At 48.9% G+C, this 27123-nt stretch overlaps 1 protein-coding gene across 1 annotated transcript in view; it reads left to right on the top strand.

Moving 5' to 3' along the window:
* Positions 1–27123, top strand: part of LOC146347838 (complement factor H-like) — an 81428-nt gene that overhangs the window by 38080 nt on the left and 16225 nt on the right. The window contains exons 10-14 of the mRNA XM_084851625.1: positions 1219–1401; positions 2053–2265; positions 6719–6895; positions 16369–16545; positions 17840–18019. Coding sequence (XP_084707751.1) covers positions 1219–1401; positions 2053–2265; positions 6719–6895; positions 16369–16545; positions 17840–18019 — 930 coding nt within the window. The remainder of the gene's footprint in view (positions 1–1218; positions 1402–2052; positions 2266–6718; positions 6896–16368; positions 16546–17839; positions 18020–27123) is intronic.

Raw genomic sequence — 27123 nt, 5'->3', positions numbered from 1 at the left:
TTGCACATAATGACAGCCCACAGTATAGACTGAGTATGGGTGTTGAATCCTGATTGTTGTTACATGTGAACCCAGAACTATGGATTAACTATAGATTGTTAGCCACAAACAACCCAGAAAAGGAACCCATGGCATGTTGTTGGGTTGTGAACTCCAGGTAGTATCCAATTGGGCTCTTCCAGACACAGCCAGCACCACTGGCTCCGGTCCATGCCTGGCCAGTCCTGCCAGTCCGGTCCATGAGCAACAAGCCCCCAAACAAGCAGAAACACTCATTTCTGGAAGGACCTGAACAGGTGCTAGTGCCTGTGCACAGAAGAGCCCTAGTGGATACTGACCTCTGGCTTGTTTTAACCATGGGCTGTCATTATGCTTGAAACTAGAACCATGGGTTATTTCACCAGGTTACAGAGGCAACAGGCAAGAGTTGTAAAAAAAACCCTGGCTGCTCTACATTCTAGTACTATAGTGTTGCAAGGGCATTTGGGATACAAGGAGGAAGCGGGTGAAGGAGGAGGGAATCCAACAACTCAGGAGCTGAAGATACAACCTGTGCTTTTCATGATCGTCTGGCAGACAAATCATGGGTAAACTCTGGGTAAGGCAACAACCCATAGTCTGGGTTGTTGTTATGTGAGAACTGGCTGGATTCAGCCCACTAGGTCTCCCTCCATCCTGCCCACCACCCTCTCAGCCCCCCCCTACATGTTCCTATCCCTCAGTGATTTGATGATGGATGAAGGGACACCTTGATGAGTTTAGCAGATAAGGCAGTTATAAATGTTAATAATAAATAAAGATAGCATGAGTTATAGAAGTCATTTATTCTGATATGGGCTAGAACAGTAGATCTAAGGTAGAAGACATTAATAAACAGCAATCATATCTGCATAATTTATGGTTATATACACATGCACGCACAGACAAATGTATCTTATAATAATAACAGAAGCCAATGGGGATATGATCTGATAAAAAGTCAAAGTAGAGCTTCCTTTAGCCATATAAAACAATTTATGAGCTCAGCTCGTTCAAAATGGCCTAGTTCAATTGATGTAAAGATTAAGGTGTCCATGTGCAACTCTGACCCATAGCCATTATACCACATTTGAGCATCTCATTTTTCCTGTGACATCAGTCTGGAATTGTTTATGTAGAATACCAAATCTCTGATGATACAGCCAAAGCCATCATTCATATTACTTTATTATTTACTAGAAAGAGGACAAAACTGTAGCCATCCACCCAGTATCCAGAATGGAGACATTATTACCTTATCGCAGAAGCAGTACACATCTGGTTCTTCAGTAGAGTTCAAATGCCAAAGACATTATGCCATGGAAGGACATAACAGGTCTTTTTGTGACAGTGGGACCTGGACAAAAGGTCCCATTTGCTTAGGTAAGAGCAAAGGTAGTGGTTAAACAGGGTGTTTGAAGCTTTAAAATATAATTGGGACAAGTATATTGCTTTCCTTTCCTTTGATTGTAACTTCTGACTTGCATAGAGGATGGATTCATTAATTTTGGGGAGAAGTTGTATTTTTTTATGTGACTTTTTTGGGGCTGGTTCACATCACTGTTCTTCCCTGCAATAGAATCATGGTGAAGCATGTGAGATACGGGGTTGGGAATTCCCAGATCATAATTTGCTTCTAATGCATGATCTTTAGTTGGACTTAAGCAAGCTGCTGTTCTCTTGGCCCCAATCCCCCAATTTGGAATTACTTTTGAAACCTGTTTGTGTGCAGTACTTTAAATACTTGACAAGAACTATATAAATGCTTAATATTAATAGGTTCTCCATGACTTAAATTTCTAGATCTAACACGTCAGTGATTATGACCTCCCCCAAAGAATCCTGGAAATTGCAGTTTTACAAGAAACTGATATTCTTCTCTTTTTTTGGAAGTTAAACCCAATGTGGCTTGTGTTCTCATGATTGATGTGTATAACCTTCCATATTATTTCAGTTCTCCAATACAGAAATATGGTGAATCTAGATATTTGTTACCTTTGTTAACAGAATTCTTTCTTTTTTACTTCACCTCAGAGCCCTGTGCAATGTCACTAGCTGAAATGGAAAGCAAGAAGATAGAGGTGAAAGGGGGGTTGGATGAGAGTTGGTCTCAGAATATGTACCTACAACGTGGTAATTCTGTTGAGCTTACTTGTAAATCAGGATACATCCTTGCAACAAATCCTTCCGAATCTGCTTCTGTAGTCCAGTGTGATGGAAAACCAATTGTGTATCCTGAATGCAAAGGTAACTAAAGATGATGTGAAATTTACATTTAAAACTTGGCTTCCAATCTGACAAGGAAAAAGCCAGTCCTCATTGGCTGGCATCTTCCTGGGAATTGCCATGTGCCTCGGAGTGCTTTTTTCATGTTGTGAAATGGTAATTACAACTACTATGTTGTGAAACTACTTTGGTTCTTAATTATTGCAGTTTAAATACTCCTGCTCCTACAAGTAATAGGAGTAGTTACTTTCAGCAATTACAATTTTTATTTATTTATTTATTTATTTATTTATTACATTTATTAATTGCCCATCTGGCTGGTCACCCAGCCACTCTGGGTGATGTATAACAATTAAAACAGTTCAAAACAATAAAATTCAACATTAAAAACTTCACATTTCTAAAATTACCCTAACCCACCCCAAATTCCTGCCTGAACAACCATGTTTTTAATGCATGGCAGAAGCTCATTAAAGAGGGGGCATGGTGGAGTTCCCTAGGGAGGGAGTTCCACAGAGCAGGGCCTACCACAGAGAAGGCCCTCTCCCTCATCCTCACCAGCCTAGCTGTCCTGGCTGATGGGACAGAGAGAAGGCCATCCGAGGCTGATCTTGTTGAGCAGCATATCTGGTGTTGCTGGAGGCACTTCTTGAGATAGGCTGGGCCTGTCTCAACCCCTGTATAGGGTTTTAAAGGTCAAAACCAACACCTTGAATTTGGCCCAGAAAACAACTGGTAACCAGTGCAGCTCCTTCAGCACTGGAATGATGTGATCTCACTGGCGGCTGCCTTTAATCAAGTGAGCCGCCGCATTCTGTACCAGCTGCAGCTTCCAAACCATCTTCAAGGGTAACCCCACGTACAGCACATTACAGTAGTCTAAACAAGAGGAGACCAGGGCATGTACTACTGATGGGAGCAGATGGTCGGGAAGGTAGGGGCGCAGCTGCTGTATCAGATGGAGTTGGTGCAGCGCTGTCCGGCTCACAGCTGATACCTGAGCCTCCATGGACAGCTGGGAGTCTAAGATGACCCCCAAGCTGCAGACCTAGTCTTTCAAAGGTAGCCGTACCCCATTCAACACCAGGTCAACATCCCCCAACCTCCTTTTGTCTCCCACCAAAAGTACCTTGGTCTTGTCAGAGTTCAGCTTCAGCTTATTCCTCCCCATCCAGCCACTCACCGTCTCCAGACATTTGGACAGGGATTCTACAGCCAACCTTGGTGAAGATTTGAACGAGAGGTAGAGCTGCGTGTCATCCACACACTGATGACACTGCACCCCAAACCTCCTGATGATAGCCCCCAGCGGCTTCACATAGATGTTAAATAGCATCGGGGAGAGGATGGAACCCTGTGGCACCCCACGAGTGGCCACAGGTCAGAAACCTCCTCTCCCAGTGCTACCCTCTGGTACCTGCCAGAGAGAAAGGACCGGAACCACCATAATACAGTGTCTCCAATGCCCAACCCCTTCAGGCAGTCCAGGAGTCAATGGTATCAAAAGCTGCTGAGAGATCAAGGAGAACAAGGAAGGAGCATTCGCCCCTATCCAGAGCCCTCCTCATATTATCTACCAAGGCGACCAAGGCTGTTTCTGTCCCATGCCCAGGCCTGAAGCCTGACTGAAATGGATCTAGATAATCAGCTTCTTCCAAGTTTGTCTTCAACTGCATTGCTGCCACCTGCCCAATAATCTTGTCCCAAAATGGCAGATTCGAGAATGGGCGAAAGTTGTTCAGAACTTGGGGATCCAAGGAGGGCTTTTTAAAAAGCGGTCTTATCACTGCCTCCTTGAGGGCTGATGGCATCACTCCCTCCTCAAGGGAGGCATTTACCACCACCCTGATCTCCTTATCCAGCCTCTCTCTGCAGCTTATAATGAGCCAAGATGGGCAAGGATCAAATAAGCAGGTGGTCAGCCTTACAGATGAAAGCACCTTGTCCACTTCATCAGAAGGAAGAAGCTGGAACCGATCCTGCAAAACTGGTTTGCCACAGACCGCCTCTTGCTCACTAACTGTATCCGCAGTGCATGGAATAACACTCCTAATCCAATCAATTTTATCTGCAAAGTGCCTTGCCAAGGCCTCACAGGAGGCCTGAGAATGTTCCAGCAGTTCTGGAGCAACTGGACCGACCAGGCTCCAGACCACTTGGAACAGCCTCCTGACAGCACTCCGCACTCAGACACGATAGAGGCAGCATAATATTCCTTTTTTGCTGCCTTCACTGCCATGTGATAGGCTGAAGATACAGCTCTAGCCTGTGTCTGATCGTCTTTGGAGCGAGACGTCCGCCACCAGCACTCTAGCCGTCTCACCTCCTGTTTCAGAGCTCATAACTGCAGATTGAACCATGGTGCAGTCTGAGCCCTGTTCAGGGGGAAAGGGTGTTTCGGAGCCACCTGATCTAATGCCTCAGTGATTGCGGCATTCCACCCACCCACCAGGGTCTTGACCGAGTGGCCATTGGCGTGCTCCAGAGAATCCCCAAGCGCATTCAGGAATCCATTCAGATCCATAAGATGCCTGGGGCAGACCATTTTAATGGGTCCTCCACTCCTGCAGAGGGGTTGTGGAACCAAGAAGTCTAACTTCACCAGATAGTTATACCCCCGACTTCCAAATCACTTCCTGCTTCTCCAGAAACAAGCACAAGGTCTAGCACATGACTGGCTACATGAGTGGGCCCAGTTGGAATATGGTGCAGCTCTCAGGAAGCCATGGTCTCCATGAAGTCCTGGGGTGCTCCTGTGAGGACAGCTTCTGAATGTACGTTGAAGTCCCCCAACACCAATAATTTAGGGGCCTGCACATGCACATCAGAGACCACCTCAAGCACCTTGGCCAGGGATTCAGTCTTGCAATGGGGTGGACAGTACATGAGCAGAATCCCCAGAAGGCCCTTCGGGCCCAACCTCCAGTACATGTGCTCAGCAACCTTGGTCTCCCGGAGAGGGGGTCTGGTGAAGACCAAGGACTCCCCGTAGGTAACAGCCACTCCCTTCTCCCCGATCCCCAGCCCTTGGCTGCTGCGCATATGAAATTCTAGCTGGACACATGGCTGCAAGAGTTGGAGCAGCGGCCTCACCCAGCCAGGTCTCCGTAATACATGCCAAGTCTGCACCCCCATCCAGGATCATGTCATTTTCTGTTACCATTTTCTGGGTAACAGACCTGGCATTGCAGAGCAGCAAACGAAGGCCAGAAGATGGAGTCCCGCCTCCCCCGGCCATCCTTTGGCTCTGGACAAGCCCCGAGCAGGGGACAGATATTACACATCTCTCCCTTGTTCCTCTCACCTGGCACGGCCTGCCCCTAGCGCTCCGCCAGCGCCTGCCTCCCAGCCTCGGTATGTTCTGGCCCCCAGCACTCCCCCCACTGCCTCCATCAGGTGGACACATGCCCCCTTGCTCCCGCCTATCAGGCAGGCTACCCACCCCTAAAAACACCTATTTTAGGTGCAGGGCCAAATTGCCCCACTGGGCCCTCCACAAGCAAGATGACATCAGTAGGTGGGGCCATGCCAGTATCAGTGGGTGTGGCCTCACCCACCAATGTCATCTCCCATCCCTGTAATTTTGCCTTTATCTGTACTGAGAAGATGGAGAAAGTGACTTGGCTGGCACTAGGTTCCTCCTGTCCCCTGGAGGCGCTACGGACCAAATGGGCAACCTCTGTGGGCCAGATTAGGCCTGCAGGATGGAGGTTCCTGACCCCTGGGATATGGCAACTCCTCTTCCATCTGCAGTGAGCCGCTAGGAGCATGCTCAGTGTGCAGCATATCAAAGGGGGTTGGTTGCACTCAAGATATTCCAGCAATTCAGCTGGGCCCAGGAAGAGAGCAATTGCCTCCAAGGAATGGGAAACCCGACATGGAGTTTGCTGTTTATATGTTTGCTTTGACTACTTGAAAGCAGATACTGGGTTCAAAGACTTACACAGTAATCCTACGTATGTTTTCTCAGCAGTAAGTCCTACTATGTTGAATGCGGATTATTCCATAGAGTTTGGGAATGCAGCCTTAAACAGGGAAGCTTTTAAAAGGATAGTATAGAAAGTTATTTATTTTATGAATGGTTAAATGTGCATTGCTTCGGTTAGCAATGCACATTTATGGATTAACTTCTTAGTCTTCATCCCTTGCTAAAACAATGACCACATTTGTGCACTTGCTCTCATTCTTCCCATATTATGCTTTTGCTTCTCCCATTTCTCCCCCTACTTGTGGCATTGTGAACTTCTTCTTCCCTTCTTTTCTGCCTCTATTGAAATTTAGATTGCAAGACTTGACCTCTTTTTTTTTTTTTTTTTGCTTAAGCTATTCTTTAAAGTACACTGCATACTTTTGGTGCTCTGTGTGTGTGTGTATGTATATGTATATATATTTACGTCTTATGAAAGAGAAGGCAACACCCATAATCTGAGTTCTTTTCCATTTCTGTGTCACATATTTGTCTCATTTGTCCTAGAAATTACATGTAACCTCCCCAAAGTGGCTAATGGTACTTTCAGACCTCAAAGAAATTTGTACCAAGATGGAGATATAATTTTAATTGAATGTGATAGTAGAATTCAAGGAGAAGGTGGACAAAAGACAGCTGAATGCACAAGGAATGGATGGTCACCTTTGCCCATTTGTGGAATTGGTAAGTAGAATTTGCATTTCCTGCCAGTATTATAGGGATGGGCAGATTCCCTGCCTTCTGGTCCATGGGGAATCTGTCCTTGGGGGGGAGGCGATCCGTTCCTCCCCCTGGAATCCTCTTTGGCCGGCTCTGCTCCGCGGCGATTCCACGGAGCCACTGGCCAGCTCCGAAGCACCCATGATACGGCCGCCATGCTGTATCGCTGGCTGAAGGGGACTTGACTTGTCTGACTGCGGATGCAAATGGTGTCCAGGATGCCATTTGCGGCTGTAAAGGTCTTAGTTTAAGCTAAATGCAGCCATTTATGGCTGCATTTACCTTAAACTAAGGCCTTTACAGCCACAAATGGCGTCCTGGATTTGCATCTGCAGTCAGTCTCGTTCAGCCAGGATCCGTCTGAAGAGGATTCTGCGGGGAGGTGGAGGTAAATGTTTTGTTCCGTAGACTAAGATGGCCAAAATGAAGGAACGCAAACATTTACGTAGACTAAGATGGCCAAAAAGAAGGAACGCAAATGGCGGCGGCCATAGCCGCCGTCATTTGCGTACACGTTTTTTTTTTAACCCAGCCGTGATAGGCTACGTAAATCTTTACGTAGCCTATCATGTTTCTGTAAAAAACAAAAAATAAAAAACCCCTTCCAGACTGCAAATGGCGGCGGCAGCAGCTGGTCGGAAGACCAGCCGCTGCAGCCTAGGGATGTACGAAAGTCACTTACCTGGTCCCGCAGCTTGCTTCGCGGTGGGGGGGGAGGCGCTTTGGTTCTCCCCCTGAAGTTCAGGCCGGGGGGGAGGCGCCCCGCCCCGCCTCGCCCGGCCGAAATTCAGGCCGGGGAGAAGCGCCCCATCTCCCTGGCCGCGAAATAAAAAAGTGAATGTAAAACACACACACACACACACACACGTGATAGGCTACGTAACGATTTACGTAGCCTATCACGGCTAGATTTCCAAAGTCAGCCATGATAGGCTACATAAATCGTTATGTAGACTACCCAGGCCCAAATAAGGAACTGCGTACGCGCTTTTTTTTTTTTTCAAAGTCACCTGTGATAGGCTACATAATGATTTACGTAGCCTATCACGGATGACTTTGGAAATCTAGCATGATAGGCTACGTAAATCGTTATGTAGCCTGTCACGTGTGTGTGTGTTTTTTTTACATTCACTTTGTAATGGCGGCGGCAGCAGCCGGTTGGAAGACAGGCCGCCACCCCCGCCCCCGCCGAACCGCCGCCGAACCGCTGCCGGGACCCGCCGCCGGGACCCGCTGCCGAAAGGGACATTCGAGGGAGGTAAGTCCCATCCTGGGGGGGTGGCGGAGAATTTCACTGCCAATTTCAGGGGGCCGAATGCGTTGGCATTCGGCCTCCCCAAGATTCGTGGAGAAATTCTCCGCCATCCCTACTGCAGCCGCCGCCGCCGAAGCCACCTCTGGAGCCGCCGCCGCCCGGAAGATCCTCCCCAGGTAAGTCTTGTCCTGGGGGGATCCGCGGGGGGGTGGGGTGGCAGGCCGTTCTGCCACAGATTTCGCGGGGCCAAATGCACTGGCATTCGGCCTCAGCAAGATCTGTGGCGGAATTCTCTGACATCCTTATACTTGCCTGGTTTTTGAGATGGGCTGCATCAGTGGTTTTTCAGCTTCCTTCCTCAGGGACCACAGTGAGAATGATAACAATTCTTTGTCTACCCTGATCCCATACATGGTTGAGTAAATCTTACTGAGTTCAAAGACTGAACTAAAAAATGGACCCTTAGCAATACACAGACAGTAATTTCTTCAGTAGATAAACTCTCCGGAAAAATTATAATGCGTTTCTTTTTAGTTCACATAATCTCAGCAGATGTTCACATGAAACATTTGTTTATATTTTACCAGAGAAATTAGGGCTGTGTGCACCGCTTTGGCCCAAGGCCCGAACCCCAAGTTGAAGTGGGTTGCTTCAGGCTACTTTGTGCCCCTTCCAAGGTGAAGCGGAGGGGCATGAAGCGGCCCGGAGTGGGTCAGGGGCTCACCAAAGCTCTCAGTGTGCTGTGGAGCTTCGGCCCCTGGCCCAGCCCCCCTAGTCAGCCCCTCCGGCACCTCCAGGTCCTTACCTGAGCCACCTGCTCTGCCACTACTGTCTTCTCCTCGCCACGCTGCTGCCTTCTCCGCTGCTGCCATGCTGCAAAGGTGTCTTCCCCTCCCCTCCCCTGGCCCCAAGGCTCTGAATCTTAACTTGGGGCAGGGTAGGAGAAGGTAATGAGATACCACTCAGTCACTGCAGTGTCTGGACTGAGACACAATATATCCCCCCTCCAATTTTTGTCCCATCTGACTGCCCTTTAACTTTGTCCTATAGAATTTAAAGGGACCCACTGAAAATCAAACCTGCTCCAGTCTGCATAGCCTCTTCCAGGTCTCATTTCTTGGTCACATTGGTTAAGCCATGAGAGTGTGAACAGAACCTTGGTGTAGGACTGTCTTATATAGTGTGTGAAAGAAGAAAAACTAGCACGCTGTATGAAATATGTCTTCCTTTAAATAATATCAGATATGAATTCATGTAGTGTATACTGGTTTTTGCACCTTTGCATGTCATAGCTCATTGACTATGCTGTGTCATGCATGTCACATGACACAGCAACCCATCGTGGGTAACTAGCCATGAGGGGTTGTTGTGTCATCTGAATCAAGACTGCTTTGTGCAGGGTGGCTTATATTTGGGCAACAAGCCACCCTGACAACCCATGGCTTGTTCTAGGGGTTGTTCGATCCATGATGGGTTGGCATGTTGTTTGAACCTGGCAAAGCCATTTCATTGTGGGTTGCAAGAATCGGCCAGCGAGGCACTCTGCAAGAACGGCAACCCCCGATGCACTTTGTGATCTTGCCAGTGCCGCCGCCAGTGAGAGCCCCTCCATCGATGCCCAACTGCACTTTGGAACAATTGCCACTGGTTTGCCTCCCTTTTAAAAGAAAGTTTTGGTCCCAGAAAATCGTGCAGATGTGTTCATAATTTGGTTGCTGTTGCTGATCATTCACAAGTGCACAAATGTGCTCTTATGGCTGTCCAAGATGGGTTCTGCTATGAAGGACACTGGGATGGAGGACTGAGGGGGGAGAGCAACCTGTGGTGAGCCTCATTGTCTGTCAGACACATTGTGGGTTGTTCCCTGAACAACCTTCACTGTGTAGCTTATTCGTAGGGTGGCTTAGCATGATGTGTGAACACACCCATTTTGTGTATGATAAATGCAAGTTCAGTTGACATAACTTCACAACATAGGTGTTAATGTCAGTTACAACAATATCCTGAAGATCTGCTGCGGGGGCGGTGGAGGCAGAGGAGGTGGCAGCGGCGGGGGCAGCGGCGGTGGGGGCAGGTGCGACAGCGGCGGGGGCAGGTGCAGCGGCGGTGTGGGCAGCGGCGTGGGTGGCGCTGTGGGCGGTGTGGGTGGCGTAGGCGGCATGGGCGGTGGCTGGTCTCCTGGCTGGCCGCAGCTGGGCACAGCGTATGCAAATGGCCGCGGCTACAGTGGCTGCCATTTGCGTTCGCTATTTTTCGCTGTTCTAGCCTATGTAAATATTTACGTAGGCTAGAATGGAGAAAAATAGCGAACGCAAATGGTGGCCGCCATAGCTGCCATTTGCGTATGGGTTTTTTTTTACTTTGCCGTGATAGGCTACATAAATATTTATGTTGCCTATCATGGTTAAGTACAGGGACGCAAACAGCGGTGGCTACGGCCGCCACCATTTGCGTCCCTGCTGCCCAGCGGCCGGATGTCCGGCTGCGGGCGGAGCCGGCTGGCGGCTCCACGGAATCCCTTGAGAGCCGGCCGGGCAGTACTCCGGGGGGAGGGACAGAGCACATCCCCCCCGTTGAGGATTCCAGGGGGAGGGACGGAGCGCTTCCCCCCCCACCACGAAGCAGATCCACGAAACAGTAAGTGACTTTCGTAAATCCCTAGTTGTGGGCAAACACAGTTTCTGACATTGCACAATATCATTACTGATCACTGGGTGTGTCTGTTAAAGCATCAGCCTTAGTTTCCTGGTTTTGTGGACCTTGAGCCAACATGGAATAGCCTAAGCTCCGCTCTTAAACCAGCAGGCATTTTGAGCATTGAATACATATAAGGGCTGTCTTTAGAAAATAAAAGATATAGTGAAAAAGTTGAGGGCAGAGAAAAGGGTGTTAAATCTTCAGGAGAAAGGACATTAATTAAAAGGCTGGTTTTTTTACTCAACCCCCATCAGGTTTTGAAAGGACACATAAGAGGGCTGTGATTTCACACTGTGTAGCCCCACCCCCTGGCCAAACTCATGCTGGCCACACCCTCTGCCAGCTGCATTTTCAGCAGCTGTGCGACGACGGGGCCCTGCACATGTACATAATATGTGCAGAAGTCCTGTATATGGGGTGGGGGTTCCTGATTTTCCTTTGTATGGAGGAGACATCTGCATATAAGTCTGCATGTAAGTAGCCCCCCACCCCCCGCCTTGCATGACTGCTGAATGCACAGTTTGTGCACATGACAGCAAGGATGGGGCAGCATTTTCTCATAAATTCTTTCCATGTATTGGGGGCCCCCTGAAGAAATTGAGTTCCAGAGAAAGAGAGAGAGGGAGAGAAAGAGAACACTGAGGGGTACACAAAGGACAGATAGAGGTAAGGACAGCTATGGAGTGCAGAAACACCAAAAAGGAGGTTTAGAAGATAGATGCAGAGAGATCTATGAGGCTGCGAAACAGAGGAAGAGGGAGGGTTGAAGCAGATTATCGTCATTTTCCTCAGAGCAATTCTTGGGGTCCCTAGGTGTGTGACTAATGCAGCGTTCTGCTTGGAATCTGGATTAAACTCCATAACATGTACAGTTTAGACATCTACTCTGTCTAGATGGATTCCATTTTGTCTTGACCAAGAAGATTCTTGTTACTGTTCTGTGATCTGGCAAGTCTCTTAGAGAAATAGCTGGTTGAAGGCTGTTGTTGTTGTTGTTGCTCAGTTGTTCAGTCGTGTCCGACTCTTCATGACCCCATGGACCATAGCGCGCCAGGCCTTTCTGTCCTGCGCTCTCTCCCAGAGCGCAGTTCATATTCATTGCATCGGTGATGCTATCTAGCCATCTCATCCTCTGCCGTCCCCTTCTCCTTTTGCCTTCAGTCTTTCCCAGCATCAGGGTCTTTTCCAGAGAGTTTTCTCTTCGCATTAGGTGGCCAAAATGTTTGAGCTTCAGCTTCAGTATCTGTCCTTTCAATGAGCAGTCAGGGTTGATTTCCTTTAGGAGGTTGAAGGCTGTAAAATAATGCAAATAGATATTTCTCCATTTGAGCTTTTTTCTTTGGGCAAGGAAAAGGCAAAATAAGTTCTTTTGTTAAGACAGTACAATACTGAATCGCAACATTTGATATCCCTGGCAACTAAATTTTGTTCTCCTTCTATTGGTGGCATTTAATTCCCAATTGGGAGCAAAGGGGCTAACTATCTAAAAACTGTTCATGTTTATAAGCCTTAGGTTGCATTTACAGTGGCCTGTATGAATGCTCTACCATGTGCCGTGCTAGAGAAGATATTCAATAAGGATTCTTCTGTGGACGTTGGAAGAATCTGTAGGGGGCAGGGGCGGGGTGAAGTCCACCAAGCGTTCTGCAATTTGGCCTCCCTGGACACTGACTAGCCAACCTGTGAGCTGGCCCAACTCAATCTGTGTGAGTTGGGCCAGCTTGCGGATCACCTTTTACTTTTATTTTCTTTAAAATTGGCAAGTTACACAAAATTCAGCTGCAATTGGTGTAACTTGCACAAATTTCAGCCATAATTAGTGTAATTTGCAGAAATTGCATCCGTAAAGTATGGTCACAATTTGCGCATAGCCAGTCCTATTTCTGCATTAATCTGCATAGTTTTTAAAACAAATTTTGCATTAAAAAATCACATTTAAGTACTTATCTTTAAATATATTTTATCTCAAAATACATACTTTGAACATATTGTCTCTCAAAAAGATACTTATTTTTATATGTTTTTTGAGCCGAGAACTATGTTAGTACATTTGGGAAGTGCAAAAGCTGGGTGAATAACTAAGTTCCCATCCTCACATCAGGAGGAGAATTCAGGAGTGTGTCAATTTACATTGGAATCTAGAGCCTTCAGGATCTATAAACCTAAAATCTACTTTAATTACAACAATAAATATTACTTATGGGCTCAGTCCATCCAAAGTTACGTACTTTTAATTTCTACTGATTTCAGTGGAAGAGAGTGAAGTCTCATCACCCTTAGGGACATGCCAGTCAGCAAAACTGATAGTCAGCAAGATCATAGAAGTTCTCCAAATTCCATCTCAAAGCTCGTTTGACTCAAGTCCGTATCAGATTTTTTTTTGTTTTTCTTTCCTCATGAAAATCCATGCATATTTTCATATATTTTCAAGATATACACATCAGCTGTGTGCATCTTTGAAATGTACACATTCTTCTCCCATTGATTAAAGTGTATTTTTTAAAACTTATTTTAATATGTTACTGTCAAATGCATGCTGTCAATGCATTTTTTTGGTCTACAAATCACATTGGAAGCTTGGAAGTGTACGGACTTCGACCACAGGTTGCGTCTGAGTCCATGTTTGATCTGGAAGGTGCAACCTGGGTATATTCTGTCCAAAAATGAACTGAACAGAAATGAACTGAAGTGAATTTCTCATGCATCTCTACTCACCCTTTGAAATAATGAGCTGTATGTATCCCGTGGTGGCTTTGTGCTAACAGAAAGCACTTCCGCGTGCACAAGGCAGGTTCCCAGACTTTAGCTCATCCCCCACCGCCTGCTGCAGCCCTCTGTGCCATGTTTCACACTGTTTGCTCCTCAGAAGCAGCTTTTTGGGGAGCTGCGGTGGGGTGGGGGTACTAGAGAAGATGTGGTGCCCTGCCGTGCGCAAGCAGAAGCGCTCTCCACTGGCACAAAGGCACCATTGGATACAACCAACGCGATTATTCAGCATTGGCTAGATCGTGCCTAAGAATAATAACGATAAGTAGAGGTAGGGATGGACGAAAGTCCCTTACCTGGTCCCACAGCTGTTTTTGGGGGGGAGGCGCTCTGTTTCTCCCCCCGAAATTCTTGGCAGGTGGGGAGGCACCCCGTCCCTCCCCGCCGAAATTCTGGCCAGGGGGGAGGCGCCCCATCCCTCCCCGCCGAAATTCTGGCCGGGGGGGAGCGCCCCGCCTCTCCGGCCGCGAAAGAAAAAAGTTATGTAAAAAAACAAAACACGTGATAGGCTACGTAACGATTTACGTAGTCTATCACGGCTGGATTTTCAGTCAGCCGTGATAGGCTATGTAAATTGTTACGTAGCCTATCACGGCTGACTTTGAAAAAAAAAAAAAAGTGCGTACGCAAAAGCTGCTTCTGAGGAGCAAACAGTGTGCTATTTGCGTTGCCCTTATTTTCGCCATAGTCTACGTAAATCTTTACGTAGACTACCCGTGCACAAATAAGGAATGCAAATGGCGGTGCCCATGGGCGCCGCCATTTGCGTACGCGCTTTTTTCTTTTTTCAAAGTAAGCCGTGATAGGCTACGTAACGATTTATGTAGCCTATCATGGCTGACTTTGAAAATCTAGCCATGATAGGCTACGTAAATCTTTACGTAGCCTATCACGTTTTTTTTTTTAACTTTACTTGGAAATGGCGGTAGCGGCAGCTGGTCGGAAGACCGGGCTGCCGCCGCCACCCCGCCGCCGCCCCGCCGCTGCCCCACCGCCGGGACCCGCCGCCGAGAGGGACATTCGCACGAGGTAAGTCCCATCCCGGGGGGGGGCGGGGGGGTGTCGGAGAATTTCGCCACCAATTTCGGGGGACCGAATGCGTTGGCATTTGGCCTCCCGGAGATTCGTGGAGAAATTCTCCGACATCTACCTAAGTAGAGGTAGTATTCAGTAGGAAGTCAGGAATCACACTTCACAGCCAACACATCGCTAATGCCTAGAGCAGCCGCCCTTTGTCTTCCGCTCTACCTCTTCTTCCCCATAAAGCTTAATAAGGCAAAACATATGAAATCATGAGACATTCATTCCTTTAGAAGATTCGTATCCCAGCTTTCTCAACAGGCAGAGCTGAGTGCTCATTCTAGCAGGGAGAGGGAAAGCCAGTTCCCTGCAGCTGCTCCTTTTCTGGGTGATGGATTTGTTTTTATTCATTCATTCATTCATTTATTTATTCATTCATTTATTTATTTATTTTCTTAATCGCCCATCTGGCCAGTCACCCGGCCACTCTGCGCGATGTACAACAGTACAGTCTAAAACAGTACAATTAAACACAAGACATCATTTTCTAAAAATACCCTAACCCACCCCAAATGCCAGCCAGAACAACCAAGTTTTCAACGTGTGGCGGAAGCTCATTAAAGAGGGGGCGTGGCGGAGTTCCCTAGGGAGGGAGTTCCACATAGTAGAGGCTGCCACAGAGAAGGCCCTCTCCCTCATTCTCACCAGCCTAGCTGTCCTGGCCGATGGGACAGAGAGAAAGCCTGGACGGGACCAGGTTGGTCTTCCTTTGCCATGGTGTACATGGCCATCCAGCCCATGCAGTCGATGAGTGCACACAGGGGAATGTAGCAGGCTCCACCCCTTCCCCTGAGTGCATCCACTGGATGCCTGAACGGAGCCCCCGCACATGCAGCTGTACATGCAAGGGTGCTATGAGTGTGCAATCAAGAGCCCTGCCAAGAACAGGCTCCTGACCAGGCTCCCTATGGGTTCCACCAGAACTGTGTAGCATAGCTGCATGCATTTGGCCTGCATTCAGGCATCCAGTGAACATGGGCAGAGGAGGATAGAGGCTGCCACCCTCGCCCTACACACACCATCATTGGATGCATAACTGGAGTCTCTGAATGGGGCTATTCTGTTGCGAGTTCCCCTCCAGCACTCTGTTTCATGGGCTGCCCTGGGCAGGGAAACCCACAGCACCAGGGCACTGCATCAGGCATGTCTGCTTAGTAAATAATAGCGGGCGAATGAGGAGGAGACCGTCTGCTTGTCACAAGGGATACTCTGTCTAATACTGGACTGCGTGTTAGGAGTGCAGTGCAGCTAAGGAATACAAAGCATCACTGCAGTCCTAAGCACACTTTAATGGGCACAAGCCCCACCGAACTCCCTGGAACATACATCTGGGTAATCCCTCTTAGGATTGTTCTGCAGTGGGCTCACCCTATGTTCTGTTCCACAGGGGAAGCATAGTGTGTTTATGTACCTGTCTGCGCTCCCATCCTCTGTGCGTACATTTGTAAATGGATATCGCAAAATCATTGCAAGCCTCTAGTTCTCATCGACCCCTCCACCCCATCCCCCAAGTAAACTGGCTCTGTACTGTCTGCTCTTGGACCTTCCTACCAACTGAAGGAGGAGCACTCTTATAGACATGAAACACTATCAAAGTGATTTTATTCATTGAAAACGTGCTGTATCACCCGTTTTCCAGATTTAAGGTGTGGAACCCCCCCTGCGGTTGGAAATGGTGAGGTCCTAAACAGAACCCAGAGGAAGTACCTTCCTGGTGAAAGTGTGCAGTATCGCTGTCACGCAGGTTTCGCCATCAGTGGATTGAATTCTGCAACATGTAATGATAGGAAGTGGTCCCAGCCACCATCATGCAGAGGTAAGAAAATGCCCTTCCATTCGAAGGACACGGCAGGGCTGGGCAATGCACACCCCGTGGGCCACACGTGGTTCCTCCCGACCAGTTTTGTGGCCCCCGCTGCCCTGCTGCTGCACCACTGAAGTTGTGGCTGAAATTTGGTGGCAGGAAAAGAGTCTGAATTTCCTTTAAAACGAGGTGTGTGCTGCCCATGCGCCTTATTATGAAAGGAACATTGGCATTTCTTCCCCCACTGCCACCATGCTGTGGAATCCTTCCAGCAAAAGTGGTGGCGTAGCAGTGGAATTCCAGGGAGGGTGCAGACCCCCCCTCCCCTAGTTTCTGGGTCTGGAAATTGGTCGCTAGGCCAGCAGAAGTTGCCCAGCCCTGGTGTCGGGGCTGACTGTAGTTCCAACCGAGAGCTTTACATGTGGCTTGCTCAACTTCAGGCCATTGAAACTCTGCAGGAAAGCATGGAAGAAGGAACCACAGTGAGTTTACATGAATGTTGACAAGCCAGAGACCTGTGGAAACATCACACATTCTCCGTACTGCTTAGGAGGTCATGTCAAATGAAGGTCTGCCAACTTTCAGAGTCTCCAAATATGCTTGCTCTTTTAGCAATGACAGCCATTTAAATTGGGGCACAATATTCCATGTCTTGAACATTCAGACATGGCACTGATTCTCAAATATGGTCCTGGACAGCACTGGGGTCCTTGGAAATGTTTCTGGGGTTCCTGCATGAAAAGCTCAGTCAAGACAGACAAGCTTCCATGCACAAGAGCTTGATCAATGTCCACCTTCACTGATCTTCCACCATAACAATAGCAGGAGAGCCAGAATGCGTTATGGGATGCCCTGTCAGTTTATGTGAGTCAATGGCCCAATCCAACGGTTTATAGTTGATGCACTGCCTAAACCGAGCCTGTGTCCTCCATGACATATTAGAGTGCGTACTAGGCGACTTGATGTGGAAGAACTCCCTGAAAGTGGAAAGTGTGAAACCACTGAATTAGGACCTGCCCAAATCCAGGCATTTCCCCAGGAATCGCCCACGCCCAGTATGTTAGATAATTAAACCACTGGTTTTGTTTTGCAGAGCTGTCCACAATGCGCACTGTATTCAGAAGCACTCTGGTTGCTGGCACCTCTCTCTCGATGCCCCTTCTGCCTGCCCTCATGTCTCTGACTTTAAAAGAAATAACTACTCTGCATTAACAGGGAGCTTTGTTCAGTATTTGGATAGGGAAATCCCGGCAGAGATATAGTGGCTTGTTTCAAAAGTTATGTTTCCATTTTTATATCTTCTCAGAAAAACCATGTGGAAAGCCCCCCCCATACACCAGTCTTTCATATGCTGAAAATGTAAAAAACCGCTATCTGCCTGGGGAGACAGTAAGTTACCAGTGCCGTTCACCACGTCTCATTGCAGAAGGACCGCTGAGTGCAACCTGCCAAAGAGGAACGTGGTCAAAACCTCCCACCTGTCAAGGTGCGTTGCATGCTTTGCCTGGGTAACCATTCTCAAGCTAATGACTTCTGGAAACAGAGGAGTTCAGTATCCGTGCTGAACAGCAAGTGGGGCGGGAATGGGCATCCTGGCCAGGCTCCTCTCTGTAGAGGTTTAGGCTCCAGGAGACTTTCCACTATTCTGAAACCTGAATCATTCTTCTGGCCCAATCAGAAATGTTGGAGGAAGCCGTAGCTCAATCCTAAAGTGCAGGCATGGTTGCAGTTAAATCCTTGACACCTCCGGTTCAAAGGATCTGGGGCAGCAGGGCTGGGAACGAGCTCTGGTGAGACTGTGGAGAGCTTCGGCCAGTCAGACTTGACAACTCTGTGCTAGAAGGGCCAATGATCTGCATCCATATAAGTCAGCTTCATATCGCTATGAATGATCTGCAACAGCATAAGTCAGGTTCATGTTGCTATGAATGCCATGAGGTGCCCCCCCTGCTTGCCCACCATTCTGGTGGGAGGGTGAATCACTGGCAGCAGGAGGAGTGGCCATAGCACTCTGCCCTCCTTATGTTTGGGGGTTGTGCGGATGGGGGAGGAGGAGCTGCCCCTGCTTTCCCAGTGAGCAGCGCAACGTCAAGGGCTGAGGAGGAGGCGAAATCCTCCTTAGGGAATCCAAAACCTGCCCTGTTTTGTTTGCTTTTGTTGCCCAAACCTGTCATGGTATGGTCCAGAATGTGAATTTGCCTGGCTCGTAATGCTCAGAAGCAATACAAGGTGTCTTTATGGCAAGTGTGATTATATGCTGCCTAAAAGTAGGGATGTTTGTCGTGTGGGAATCCAACACTGTTAGGGCCCATCTTATTCCTGCGCTGCCCCCAGCTCGGCAAGGTTTTACAATCCAAGTTGGGAGTCCACTCCTGAAATCCAGGGACCTGGGTAGGTGTCCCCCCCCCCAGTTCAGAATGTGCACAAATTACAGCCATAATTTGCACGCATTCCGGGTTAGGGGGAAAAAAACCCAAGTTCCCACCTCTGCACACACAACCCTCCCTCTCTCCCTGTCAGTGCCAACATGAGCAGGGAGAGAGGGATGGTTGTGCAGTGGCAGTGAGGCAGTGGCAATAGGGTGGGATAGGGTGGCCATCCTGTTGCCACCACTGCATTGCTGCCATGGTGCAACTCTTCCTCTCTCCCTACTGGTGCCATCACCACCAGGGAGAGAGAAACTGGTGGGCGCAGCAGCACAGCGGCAGCAGTAGAGTGGGAGGGGAGCGCCATGGTTCTCCCCTCATTCCCTGCTGCTGCCGTGCAAAGGTGGAAAATCTGTCAGCTGGCTCAACCCTCTGTGGACCGAGTCAGGCCAGCTGGCAAATGTCAGACCAGACTCCTGGGACTGAACCAGTGAGGTCTTGCTGAGCTTCAACTCCCTCCCCCCCCCACCGCCCTTGGATTCCTCCAACATCCTTAAAGAGGTGATGGTAAGACCTCTGCTAAAAAAATAAATAAAAAATAGCCCCTTTCTGAATCCAACTGTACTTGATAATTTCCAGCCAGTCTCCAGTATTCCATTCTTGAACAATGTGCTGGGACGTGTGCTGGCTTCTCAGCTCCAGGGTTATCTGGATGAGGTAAATTCTCTAGATCCATTTCAATCTGGTTTTAGCTCTGGGTGTGGGACAAAGACTGCTTTGGTAGCTTTGGTAGATGATCTTTACCAGCAACTGGACAGAGGGAGTGTGTCCCTATTGGTTATCGGTAGCTTTCGATACCATTGACCATGGTCTTCTGCAGAGTCATCTGTCTGAGATGGGACTGGGAAGCACTGTTATATGGTGGTTCTGGTCCTTCTTGGAGGGGCAATTTCAGAAAGTGCTGCTAGGGGATTCCTGTTCGATGCTGTGGCCGTTGACGTATGGTGTCCCTCGGAGTTCCATCTTGTCCTCCATGCTACTTAACATATACATGAAACCACTAGGACAGGGTGTCCAGAGTTTTGGGGTTCTGTGCCACTAGTGTGCTGATGACACCCAACTCTGTCCTTTCCATCGAAATCAAAGGAAGCTGTTCTAGTTCTAAGTCACTGTTTAATGTCAGTAATGGACTGAAGGCGAATAAAATTGAAACAGTGTACTTATTTATTTAAATTTAGTTTTTATTGTAAAATTTCAATAAAAAGGGGGAAAAGAAAGAAAGAAAATGTGGCTACATAAATTTGAATATGCCAGTTTCTTCAATGCATACCTGTGAAAGAGGTGGTAATTAGACCATTCCTGAAAAAACCTAACTTGGACCCAGAGGATGTTAACAACTGTAGGCCGGTAGCTAACATCCCCTTCCTGGGCAAAGTGCTTGAGTGGGTGTTTGCAGGACAGCTCCAGCAGGGTTGGTGGAGAATTCCTCCACGGACCCCAGTGAGGCTGGATTCAAAAGAATCTGGCCTCTGGAGTCCATGGAGGAATGGAGCACTTCCCTCCACCTCCCCGAGGAATCCTCCCCAGCCAGATCCTCCTTGCCCCCAGCTCCATAGCACCAGTGATACGGCCGCCATTGCCATATCGCTGGCTGAGACTGAGTGACTCCAGCTGCAAATGGTGTCCACTACGCCATTTGCAGCCGTAAAGGTCTTAGATTAAGCTAAATGTGGCCATAAATGGCTGCATTTAGCTTAAACTAAGGGCTTTATGGCCGCAAATGGCGTTTGCTACATTATTTGCATCTGTGGTTTTTCACATGATAGGCTAGCCTACCTTTACAGCCACAAATGGCGTAGGGGATGCCATTTGCAGCCAGAGTCATTCAGCCTCAGCCAGCAATACGGCAATGGCAGCTGTATTGCTGGTGCTATGGAGACGGCTGATGGCTCCGCAGAATCGCCGTGGAGCAGAGACAGCTGGTGAGGATTCCGGGGGGAGGGACAGATCGCCTCCCCCCCGTGGACCCCCCCCGGAACGGAAGGTGGGTCTTTCATACATCCCTAAGTTCCAGGCACTCTTGAATGAAATGGATTATCAGTCAGGCTTCAGGCCTGGTTCTGGAATGGAAACTGCCTTGGTTGCCCTGTGGGATTACCTTTGCCGGGAGAGGGGTGGGGGGAATGTGACTCTGTTGATTGCCTTGGGCCTCTCTGTGGCTTCAATACCATCAGCCATGGTGTCCTTCTGGATAGGTTGTCTGGGCTCAGAGCTGGAGGTCCTGCACTGCAGTGGTTCTGCTCCTATCTAGTTGGCCGATTCCAGAAGGTGGTGCTGTAGGATTATTGCTCTGTGCCCTGGCAGCTATGCTATGGAGTTCCCCAGGGCTCTATTTTATCCCTATGCTGTTCAACATCTACATGAAACCCCTGGCACGGGATGTTTGGAAGTGTGGGCTGAGGTGTCATCAGTATGTGGATGATACCAGGTCTACCTCTGTTTTTCATCAAACCCAGGTGAGGCAGTGGCTGTTCTGAATCAGTGCCTGGCATGGTAATGAACTGGATGAGGGCCAAAAAACAGAGACTCAATCCAGACAGGATGGAGGTACTGTTAGTGGGTGGCTCGTCTGCCCGGTTCGTCTGATGTACAACCTGTTCTGGAAGGGGTTGCACTCCCCCTAAAGGATCAGGGTACATAGTCTGGGGTTGCTCTTGGACCCGGAATTGTCGCTTGAGGCAGGCGGACTCAGTGGCATGGAGCCCCTTTTATCAGCTTAGGCGAATATACTACACCCCTATCTGAAAAGAGATAGCCTAGCTACAGTTATCCATGGTCTGATATCCTCTTGTCTGGATTACTGCAATGTGTTATACATGGGGCTGTCTTTGAATATGGTCCAGAAACTTCAGCTGATCCAAAACAGGGCAACGAGATTCTCCACAGGGACTGGCCAACGTGATCCTATCATGGTAGGACTTTCCCAGCTCCGCTGGCTGCCAGTCCATGTCGAGGCCTGATGGTATGAACATTCAGAGCCCTAAACGGCTTGGGGCCAGGTTATCTGAAGGATTGTCTCCTCCCATCTGTACCTGCCCAGTGTCAGGGTGGACACTGAGCCCATAGAACCTCAGAGTAGTTCTGATTCTGAGGAGGAACAGCCATCAGTGGGAAAGGAGCGCGCTCATCACTCCCAGGCCCTGCAGCTGGCAGAGATTCCTCCTGCCGGCATTCCAGAGATAGATAGTGATCCTGGGAGTGAAAGAGTGCAGGAGGAGGGCTTGCTGGATGCTCGACACAGACGCAAAGAGTGACAAGCTATGGAGGGCATGGAAAGGAGGCGTAGCGCTCGTTTGGCACGCAAGCAACAGTCGCGTCCAGAGGACCCAAAGGAAAAGGGGAGGGACTCTCCCTAGCCCATAAGTTCAGGGTCTGCAAGTGATTCTCGTTCAAATGGGGACCAACTGTTTCCAACCCGGGGCATAGGTTACTCTGCTGTTCATAGCTTAGTTGCTGGTGATAGAGTTATTAAGTTGTAAAAGGAATAAAGCCTTGAAAAGAATCCTTTGTTTGTGTCTGGAGTTGGCTACTGGAGTAGACTGAAAGAGGCCGGCTAGGGCCCCCTGACAGCCGGATCCTAAGATCATCTTCAGAGGTCTTTCTCTGGGAGCCCCTGCTTAGGGGTGTACGAAACCCTGCTTACCTGGCTCCGCTGGGGTCCACAGGTGGGGGAAGGTGATCCGTTCCTCCCCCCGGAATCCTTGATGGGCGGGGGGAAGGCGATCTGTTCCTCCCCCCATGGAATCCTGCCTGGCCAGCTCCCTTCCGTGGCCAGTCCATGGAGCCGCCGGCCGGACCAACCCGCAGTGGGGCCTCCAGCCTCTGCCGGGCTGCTGCAGATGCAAATGGCATCCTGCATAGGGGACACCATTTGCGTCCCTACGCCGGCCCATGATAGGCCACGTATATATTTACATAGCCTACCACAGCTAAAGCAGGAATGCAAATGGCGTAGGGGATGCCATTTGCATCCCCGCTTTAGCCGTGATAGGCTATGTAAATATATACATAGCCTATCACAGGCTGGTGTAGGGACGCAAATGGTGGCTGCTGCGACAGCCGCCATTTGAGGCTGCAGCAGCCCAGCAGTGGCCAGAGCCACTGCCATCGCTGCCACCGCCGCTTCAACTGCCGCCGGAGCCACCGCTGGAACCGCCACCACCGGAGCCGCAGCGAGGTAGGCTCCGTTTCGCAGGGCTTTTGCGGGGTGGTGGGGCGGGTTGCTCTGTTCCACCATGGATTCTGGGGTGTGTGTGTGTGAATTCACTGGAATTCAGCCTCCCTGGGTTCTGTGGCAGAATTCTCTAACATCCCTGCCCCTGCCAAAGGAAGCGAGATGGGTGGCTACCTACCAGGGACTTTTCCGCTGTGGAACCCTGGCTGTGGAATGAGGTCTGCTTGGCACCTGCGTTGTCATCTTTCAGGCTCCAGGTGAAGACCCTTTTATTTGCCTAGCATTTTAGCATGATAACTTTGGTGTTTTAAATCTGTTAGGGTGCAATCCTATGGCTTGCGCCCTGGGTACTTGTAAGCCCCTGAACCCGGAGGTTTCCGAGTATCCTATGCAGAGAGGGAGGTGCCTTGTTCCTCCTGCGCTGCATTTTAGCTAGATGGGCGATTTCATCTGTCTAGCAGAGGCTTCGGGGAGTGGGAGGGAAGGAAGCCGGGCTGGTGATAGGAAAAGGCATAAGCCAGCCACCCCAGCCTCCTCCCTACCCTGCCTCAGAATGCCTCCTTTCCCCTGTCCACACACTCCATTTACCTAGGGATGGCGGAGAATTCCGCCATGTATTTCAGTGAGGCCAGATGCACTGGCCTCACTGAAATACATGTGAAATACATGTATTTCAATGAGGCCAAATGCACTGCCCCCCCAAACCCTGGTGGAACGGCCTCCCACCCCCCACCACCCTGTGGAATCCCCCCAGAACAAAGCTTACCTGGGGCGGAGGCAGAGGCGGCGGTGCTCCAGCGGTGCACTGGTGGCTCCAGCGGTGGCGACTGGTCTCTTGGCTGGCTGCTGCAGCTGCAAATGGCAGCCATTGTAGCGGCCACCATTTGCGTCCTGCCAGGCTGCCATGATAGGCTACGTAAGTATTTACGTAGCCTGTCACGGCAAAGAGCAGGGACGCAAACGGCGGCCACTATGCCATTTACGGCGCTGCTCTTTTCGTGATAGGCTACGTAAGTATTTATGTAGCCTATTACGGTAAAGGCAGCCATGCAAACAGCAGCCACTACACCATTTGCGTGGCTGCCTTTACTGTGATAGGCTATGTAAATACTTACGTAGCCTATCACGAAAAGAGCAGCAGTGCAAATGGCGTAGCAGCCGCCGTTTGCATCCCTGCTCTTTGCCGTGATAGGCTATGTAAGTACTTACGTAGCCTATCACGGCAGCTGCAGCAGTCCAGTTGCGGTCAGAACTCTGGCTGCGGACGGCCCTGGCTGGCAGCTCTGCAGAGCTGCTGTGGAGTGGGGCCGGCCAGGGAGCATTCCGGGGGAGGGATGGAGTGCCTCCCCCCCACCGCAGATCCCCCACCACGGAGCCAGGTAAGGGATTCGTACATCCCTACATTTACCAAGCACAGAGATGTGTTGGCCATAAGGGGGAGGGGGTGGGGGCAGGGAGAGGAGCTTGGAGCCCTGTCTTCAAGTGCAGAGCCAGGAAATGAAAAATTCTATGTCCCCCAGACACTGTCTAGGGGACACAGGATTGCTCCCTTCCTGTATTTGAAATCTCTGCATTGCTGCTAGGTTTTATTCTGGTTGTATTTTTATACTGTAGTTTTAAGCTTTTATCTTTTATACTGTTTTTATTCTGTACTTTGTGGTTTTAATTTTTATGAACTGCTCAGAGAGCTTCAGCTATTGGGCAGTATAGAAATGTTATATACACATATACATATATATGAAAATACAGGTTTCTGAAAACTATATATAGACTTCAATCAAAGCAGACCAAATGTCCAAATAAGTATCCATTCACAGGTGGCATCTATGCACCACCCATTCAAATGTTCAAAGTGTTGTAAGGTCTTCAGTCCATTGCCTTATATAAGGTGAGTGTTTTAGCCTTCCAATATTGTAGTATCAGTGTTTAAGCTGTCAGAAGGGCATGGAGAATCCTTTTGCACTGACCATGCATCATCTCTTAGGAAGCAGATAGGTAATTTAAAAGCGCATGTACATCAGTACATATTAAGGGGTGTTCCAATACAAATTTATCTGTATAATGACCTCCTCCCAAAAAGAGGCAACTAAAATAAATCTGAAACATAATCTTGACAAGACAGAGCTTCTGTTAGTTAGTGGAAACTGGAAAGGCAGATAAGGGAATAGGGATTCAGCCTTACCAAATGAGGTTATACTCCCCTTGAAGATTCAGGCTTGATGTTTGGACATACTCCTGGATTCGGCCCTGAACCTGGATGCTCAGGTTTTGGTGGTGCCAAGGAATCGGCTTGCACAGGCGAGGCCAGTGTGCCAACTGTGCCTGTTCCTGGAGATATCTGACATGGCCACGCTTACGCATGCATTACTTACATCCTGTTTGGACTACTGTAATGGACTCTACGTGTGTCTGCCTGTGAAAACTGTTAAGAAGCTTCAGCTGGTCCAGATTGCTGCAGCCAGACTGTGGACCGTGGTGGGTTGCAGGGAGCACTTGACTCCCTCCTTCCAACAGCTTCACTGGCTTCTAGTCTGTTTCCAGGCATAATTCCAAGTGCTGGTTATGAACTCTGGAGCCCTACATGGCTTCGGACCTGGCTGCCTGAAAGACCACCTTCTCCCGCATGAGCCTGCCCCGGTTTTAAAATCATGGGAGAGGCCCTCCTCCTGGTACCACTGCCCTTGGAGGGACATTTGGTAGGGATGCGCAAGAGCGCCTTCCCGGTGGCCACTCCCAGGCTCTGCAATTCCCTGCCAAGAAAGGCTGATTTGGCCCCCTCTGTGCTGTCTGTCCACCTTCAGGCACAGGCATTTTCATTCAGGCAGGTCTTTGGCCTAAGCTGGTCTGTTGCTGAAGGTTGTTGTTGTTTTAATTGATTGTAGTTGCTTATTTCCTTTATTGTTATGCTTGTAATTTTGTTTTCCGTGTATATGTTTTTATATCATGTTTTAATTAAGACCTTGCTTTTAATCCAGATTTTATTGCTAGCCGCCTTGAGTGCCATTCTTTGGTGATATAACACAAATTAATTAAATACAGAAATTATAATGATAAATACAATACCAACACTATTTTCTTCGCAGTTCTTCAACAGCTCCAAATGAAAAACAAGTTTCTGCACATGTGCAGAGAGTGTTCTTTGATTTAAATACTTTTGTAGTGCAAGCAGTAGCAGCTTTAGATTTTTGAGACCTCATAGATAAGATCCCCTGAATGGGGCTCCTCCTGCAGTGAATTTACCTTCTCCCCACCATTGTCACTGGTTGCTATTGGTCCTTGTGACTCCCTGAGTCCCACCTTTTCCCCACCCTCCATCTCTGAAACTGAGAAACAAACCCCTCAGGAAACACCGGCTTTCACCTGGATCCGTTGTTCCCACTGACACCCAAACTTCAGCCCTTTTACGCTCTCTGGGTTCCAGAGAAGCTCAGTTTGCCCAATTGTTCCTCTCAACCCACTACAGGAGAAGTAATAAGGAAACAGATTGAATAATGGTAGCATCAATTCAAACCAACACATGGAGTCTGAATTACATGAAGAATGATATGTTATTATTATTCATTAATGCATGGTCTTCCCTACCAACTTTGTCCCTTCCCTACCAACTCTGCCTCTTCAAAAATCCTACACACAACCCCCCTTACTGGATGTTGCTTCCACAATCCCTGAATCCCTGTGTGCCAACCTGTCAGTTCATTGCTTTTATAACCTCAGTATCCTCACACACACACACAGGCCCCTCCCTCCTTTTGCTCGCTCCCTAGCACCCTATTAACACTCGCTTGCCTGCGTTACATAAAATGATAGAAGCACACAGGTCAGAATAACAGGCATGTGGTGCCCTCCTCTACTCCTCACTGCTGCCACTTCTTTGTTGGACAGGCAGAGAGCCAGTGAGCAGGCAGGCCATGGCACGGATTGCTCCCTTTTCTCCGCACCACTGTTTTCCGGGCCAGAGCAAGAGGCAGGTGGACAAGCAAGTTGCCATGG

The sequence above is a fragment of the Heloderma suspectum genome, chromosome 4 (genome assembly GCF_057233095.1).
Source record: "Heloderma suspectum isolate Gila_16-S chromosome 4, 16-S_ref, whole genome shotgun sequence".
Lineage (NCBI taxonomy): Eukaryota > Metazoa > Chordata > Lepidosauria > Squamata > Helodermatidae > Heloderma > Heloderma suspectum.
The sequence above is the reverse complement of the archived record's forward strand: the minus strand, read 5'-3'. Positions and strand labels throughout refer to the sequence as shown.